Source organism: Stomoxys calcitrans, chromosome 1 (genome assembly GCF_963082655.1).
Source record: "Stomoxys calcitrans chromosome 1, idStoCalc2.1, whole genome shotgun sequence".
In the NCBI taxonomy this organism is placed as follows: Eukaryota; Metazoa; Arthropoda; class Insecta; order Diptera; family Muscidae; genus Stomoxys; species Stomoxys calcitrans.
The window spans coordinates 30,902,480-30,909,258 of NC_081552.1; the positions used below are offsets into that span (position 1 = coordinate 30,902,480).

The following is a 6,779-nucleotide window of genomic DNA, read 5'->3' on the forward strand; positions in this document are numbered from 1 at the left end:
TTTATTTTGTTTTTTTTTTTACAACAATTTCAGAGCTAAAGTGTCTACAGACAATTCTACAAGACCACTCGAAAGCAATGGAAGAAGATTGTCGTCTAAAATTGCAAAGACGTATTGAAATGTTCCGTAATGCGGATACGGTATGTAGATAAAATGGAAAATTAAGACAAGGCATTAAAAGTTTTGAAACAAGTGAGCGTGCATTAAAGCTGGCGTTACATACCACGCGAAGCACTTACGCGTTCTTAAGCAATCATACGCCTTTTGCTTCACACGAATTTTTAAAAACCGACTTATTTATGTCATCGCCAAAGTTAATTTCAATAGAAATGGTTAATAATGGAGTTGAATATTAAAATCGTAAAAGAATTTCTCTATTATACGGACTGCAAAAAAAAACATTCAAATATTCATCTATTTTGCACCTTGAAACGTGTTCAATGTTGAGAGTTGGTTAACTTGTTGCGCCAGATGCGCGCGTGCATTTGTTGTGTAACTCACACTCCACAAACCAACCTATTTTAATTTTTTTGACATGCAGGCACAAGTACGCATTAGTGCTGCGCGAGGTATGTAACTCCACCTTAAAGGTGATAAGACAGGGGGACGGTGGAGCCTACATGGCATCACTTTATCTGCCTTTCGACTCTCCGACACCGCCACCCACGTCGGAGCTGCACAGCTGGTGAAGAAGGCAAAACAGACTACTATTAGTGTACTGATTAGACTACTATTGGTGTGCGATGCAAACTCGCACCACATTTCGTGGGGAAGTACCAACATTAATAAGTCTGGTCAAGTCCAGGGAAAATTTTTGAATACTAACGCCCCAATAACACCTAATATGGCTAACACCGCTACCTTTGTTAATAGTATTAGGGAGGAAGTTTTAGAAGTGACAACATGTTCGTAAAATCTAATCGATGAGGTTCAGGGTTGGAGGGTCACCATGAAGCATTCCTTCTCTGACCACCGCTACATTAGCTTTAGAATACCATGGCCAGCGCTAAATCCAATAACTTTCCGTAAAAAGTTGAAAACCAACTGAAAAAAATTCGGAATACTAAACTGGAGAAGGCTTGGGCAAGCTAATTTAGATTGTTCAAGCAAGAAAAGAAGACATTGAAGACAATGCATACAGGATTACGACTGCAATAGTAGGGTCTTTCGAAGAGACGTGTACTCTTCGAGCAAGGAAATCAGCCCAAGAAAAATCCTCGATGACCGCGGAGATTCGCAATATTGGGAAAAAAGTCCGCAGACTTTATAACAAAGCACGTCGTAAAAAAGCGAAAGTTTATTGGGATGTATATTACAAACGGCACAAGGAATACAATAAGATTATCAGAGCGGCAAAACGTGCCTCCTGAAAGCTATTTATACAGCGTGCTGTGGGTTTGCATATACTGCGAAAGCCTGGCAAGAGATAAGAGCGGTGTTTATATCCAGGCCCGGCAAGGCAAGGTATGCACCACCAAAGGCCTACAGACCTATAAGCCTTACTACCAGTAGACAGGTAGTAAGGCTTCAAGGCAAAACCATGAAACGTATTGTGCATACCATGATAAAGAGTAGGACATCTAACGAATTGCTTAAATACAAACAGAATGCCTATGTCAAGGGATGAACGGTGGAGACTGCCCTGCACGAGGTTGTCCATAAAATAGAAGAATCGTTCGATGCGGCATGCATTAACATCGAGGGGGCTTTTAACAATGTGCTGCACACTGATGCAATCCTTAGACCAGTACCAGGTGGACCGGTTCCTTAAAGACTGGATGAACCATATGCTTAGAAACAGGTGGATAAATTGTGGGTCTCATGACATAATGTAAGGGAAAAAGTGGGGGACATTTTATCGCCTCTCCTACGGGTGACCATCATAAATAACCTATTACGGCAGCTGACTGAGAAGGAATCTGAACACTCAGCTGAGGAGGGATTGAATCGATCGAAAAAGGGTTCGCTGGCACTACAGGAGCGTAATTACACCAATACTTACTTACGCTTTAGTAGTTTGGTGGACTGCGATGGAGAAAAATTTAGTAAAGATAATACAACAGGTTCAGAGGGATGTCGGCGAATGACGTCAGCACTGTTTGAGTGTTCGATGGTTCCACAGGTTGCGATGATGTTGAAGGATGTGGCGTAGATGGTTGCTCCATATGCAACATAGTATGGTGTTTCGATGAACATTGCCGACAGCAGCCTGAGAAACATGTTTTCAAGGAATGCCCCTTACGGAGACAATTCAGACATAATTTGAGCCTTTTTGCTTCTTTGAACCGAAGAGAGGGAGAGAGGTTAGAAAACTGTGGATAATTTACAATAAAATGGTCCACTGAGTCACAAAAAACACACGATGGCGATTTGGCTCCTGCAGCCACATGCACAGGACGATTTTTGGGGTTTTGTTTCTTGGTGTTCTGGTGTGTTGCATCCATGTTAGTGACAGAATGCTCCAAATTTTCGAGCATACGACACCTTTGGTCTAAAAATGATGACATGGAACTCCAACTGGGCAATTCATTTGCCGCCAAGCTCTCTTCCCACTTGATCTGTGTGGCCGTGTCCATTTTTGATGTTGCCAAGTATATTAAAAAACCATCCGCTATTTGGCCTTTGGAGGCATTGGTCATCATAGCACGTAAATGCGAATTCATTTTGTCACTAAGATGTCTAAGGCCTACAGCAGAACCATTTTCGACAGATTTCAGGGAGAATTATTCTTTAATGTGACTCTGAAAATGTAATAATTTATTATCGAATCTATTTTTCAATAATTTTACCGCTTCCGCATAGTTTTTCTCGGTCAGCTCCAATGAAGAAACAGTGTCTAGAGCGATACCAGTAAGGCTAGAACGAAGATGATGAAACTTCTCTAAAACACTGAGATCCGTGCTGCTGTCGACAACCGTGGTAAACAGGGAGAAAAAGTTCGGCCAATCTGCATAACCTCCACTGAATTTCTGGAAGCCTAGTTTTACGCATAGCCGATGAATTTTCACCAAACGAACCACCATCAATAGAAAATTGACGCATCCTTGAAGACCTAGGGTTTGATTCTGACCTTTGAATAACATTCAATCGCCCGGTCAATTTAGCCTTCGCATCCAAGTACAGAGTTGTGAACCTCAGGCGCCCATTACATTCTTGTTTGGCGGTTAATATTTCCTCCAATGCTGATTGAGCGTCTTCAAATGATGCGTTTATATGGTCCACAAAGTCGAGACGGACGGACAAATCGGCAAAATCATATTGGGCCAGCTGCTCGCTTGTTAGGCCTTTGATTAATGTCTCCAAATGCTTCTCCATCGCTGATATTGTAGGTCGGAACGGCAAAACATTCTCAGCAACTTCCCCATTAATGGTATCGGTACCTTGATCAGTTACAGGCATTTTTCACTGTTTCACTTTCCAAACGATTTATTTTTAAACGATAAAGTACTATCCGAATTGATAATTTTTTATATTAAACTTTTTGTGATTACAAAACTTAATCACGTCGGGATCACCAATGTTTTGAGGATGAGGTATAATCGAGGCAACGATAGGAAACCTGGAAGGAATGGAAGAGGTTTCCGATCGAATACCTGAGACAATACTCGAGGTCGAGTGCAGGGCACTTCTTGCAGCGGCACGGGGGGAAGATGATGAGACGTTGGAGCACATCCTATGTCATTGCCCGGCTTCGTGGCTAACAGACACCGGCACTAACTTATGGGCGTTGTATGGAAAACAATTAGGGATTTTGTAAGTAGCACGAAATTCCCATCTTTCATTTCTCGAGGTTACTTTTTAGTACTTAGAGCGCACAACAAGCCGATTACCAGTTTAGTTGTATGTCTATAGTGGCATGTGGCGGATTAATATCCGAACCAGAAAACTGTATGAGACCCAACATTTGGCACTCAATCGCCACATATGCCAAATCAAGTGTATCAAGCTGAGTTTTCTGTTCAGTATTTCGAGCGGAATGCTATCGAAATCCATATAAAAAAACGTCGGCGAAACATTGGCTTTGAAACCAGCGGAAAAGTAGTACTCTTTTTAAAGTGAGGAAAATGGCAAAAAAAAACTATTATAGTGGCAAAACTTAAAACTATTGCCGGTATCATTTAAGTTTGTTTTATTGGTTTCAATGCTTCCTTTTTATACCCATCACCGTAGGATTGGGGGTATACTCATTTAGTCATTCCGTTTGCACATCGAAATATCAATTTCCCACCCTACAAAGTATATATATTGCGGATCGTCGTAAAATTTTAAGACGATTTAACGATGTCCGTGTTTCTGTCCGTCTGTTGTAATCACTCTAGAGCCTTCAAAAATTGAGAGATTAAGCTGACATTTGGCACAATGGCTAAAGAACTATGTGTCTGAAGATAATTTAGACATATAAAAGTTGTTCGTTTAGCCATAATCCTGCACCTACCACCGCAATTTCTGGGCAATGCCACAATAGGTGCTCAACCGTCTATAACTCATTCTCATCTCCACAATTCAAATGTAAGTCCGTCATGTGTGCGGTGTGACGTCAAAGTCCTGGCATTGCAATGAGTGCGGTAGGTTTTCCCCATCTGGGGGAAATCCCCTAAACACTCCAAATCACCTCATATTGGTGAATAGCACAAACTTTATCTTTCGGGGGACCATTGGCCAATCTTGCCACACGGGCACACACCATAATGGCAATGTTAGCCTCGTAGCCAACAAACTTTAACTGTCCTCTTCAAATGACCTGAAAATCCCACGAATATCCATGAGGTTCAAAAAGTCATACAAAACCCCTCTGGTTAAAATATTCCTTTTTGAGCCCTTTACTAGTAGTACGTTAATTATTCTACAGCATTCAACACCAGCTTCACTTGGTAGCTATCTACCGCTATAATAACCTTGTGAACAGCATGCCTTCTTGGTGGTTTTGTGGGTTAGTCTTTGGAGCTATTGGGAGTTTTGTGCATTTTTAAATGAGTTTTTTCTAGTTTGACAATATTTAAACTTCTTGCTCCGATTGGTCGAAGCAAATTTGAAATGTCACGGCGAATAGAATTTTTTTCGCCTTGCTTACAAATTTTGACACATCAAGTTCCCAAAAAAAGATGCTTTGTTGTAGCAATTCGCCGATGCGGCCACCCTATTAAATACGCCTTTTGTTTTTTATTACTCCTAGCTTTTTTGTTTGTCTTTTTTTTTTTTAATAAAAATGACAAATGACACTTTTTGTGCCACTATTTGAAAATTTTCAACGGTAACGCTAGTCGCGGACAATCAGCTGTATCGAGCGGAGAGTCTCAGTGAGAGGTTCGATATGACAAAGCGAATTATTGGCGCCTTTAAATAACCAATGGCCACCATGTTTCCGCGACGATCGGTCCTTTGGACCGTAACCAGCTTACTATCCTATAGGAGCTTAACGACGACAACAACACCATTTTGTGATTATTGCCATTCAAAGCAATACATATCTGGTACACACACACACATACATTTAAATACTTTTTCTATTTTAGGTTTTAGTGCAACCCCCCGAAAATATGGAACAATTGGTAAATCAAGTAGTAACCTCACCAGCCAAAAAATTCTTCATTGTGATTCTTATGACTGCGGTGGGTATGGTCTTTATACTGGGCATCTTCTTTGGACGCGTCACCAAACGTGCAATGAACACCAAAAATAAATAATATTTAGCCAATTATTTTTAATTTCTCTGTGACTTAAGCTGTTCTACCTATACATATACGAGTACATATTTGTAATATTTTATACCTAGTGATTCCATAACAAAAGTTGAAAAGAAACAATAATTTCGTCCTTCTCTTTATTAAACATATGTGTATGTCCTTGTACTATGTTTAGTTTGTTTGTTTTTTCTTTAAATTTTCTCCTTTTTATTTGTCTACCTACAATACTAAAAAACTATCGTACATCCAAAGTAGTATTTCATTTTCTTTTTACATGTGACCTTAAAATTCTTATAGACTCTCCAAACATGCCACTTCCAATTAATTTTCATCAAATGAAATAATTTGTAGACATACGTAATTAAGTGTTGGAATGTTTTATAATATTAACAAACAAAAATGTGCATTAACTTTTTCTTAGAACACTATACGAAAAAATGAAAGGGAAATTGTTCACATGTCATTAATGATAAAGACCAACAACAACGCCCAAATTAACATTGCGAATTAGTGCGAACATTTTTCTCCTGCAAAACTTGAAAAGCCGCCATTTACAAAAATGTTTACCTCACCCTGGCAGCTAAATCATTCATTTGGCACTACATGCAAGCTTAGATCTGTGAAGTTTTTGTTAATAACATCCACGAGTAATATTCTTTTAAGGCTTAAAAAATACAAAAAATATATATATTTACCATAAAATATAAGAAATATGTAAAATACTAATAGATAACAAAAAAAAATATTTTTTATAATACGAAAATCTTATATTAGTCGAATAAAACGCTTTACAAGCTTATCATCCTGAAGCACAATTGGTTTGCTTATAAGAAAATTAGTGTCTTTCTCAATTTTGATTTTGATATTTCTTATACGAAAGAGGAACATTTCTTTACAGCAAAGATCTAATTTAAAACAGCAATGCTATTTTGCTAAAGTTTTATATTGGGTTGCCCAAAAAGTAATTGCGGATTTTTTAAAAGAAAGTAAATGCATTTTTAATAAATCTTAGAATGAACTTTAATCAAATATACTTTTTTTACACTTTTTTTCTAAAGCAAGCTAAAAGTAACAGCTGATAACTGACAGAAGAAA

At 38.7% G+C, this 6,779-nt stretch overlaps 1 protein-coding gene across 2 annotated transcripts in view; it reads left to right on the forward strand.

Moving 5' to 3' along the window:
* LOC106086267 (Golgi apparatus protein 1) overlaps positions 1-6,493 on the forward strand; it is a 45,113-nt gene extending 38,620 nt beyond the window's left edge. For both annotated transcript variants that reach the window (XM_013250866.2, XM_013250867.2), the window contains exons 5-6: positions 34-140; positions 5,514-6,493. In XM_013250866.2, coding sequence (XP_013106320.1) covers positions 34-140; positions 5,514-5,684 — 278 coding nt within the window. In that variant the 3' untranslated portion in view covers positions 5,685-6,493. The remainder of the gene's footprint in view (positions 1-33; positions 141-5,513) is intronic.
* The last annotated feature ends 286 nt before the right edge of the window (positions 6,494-6,779 follow it).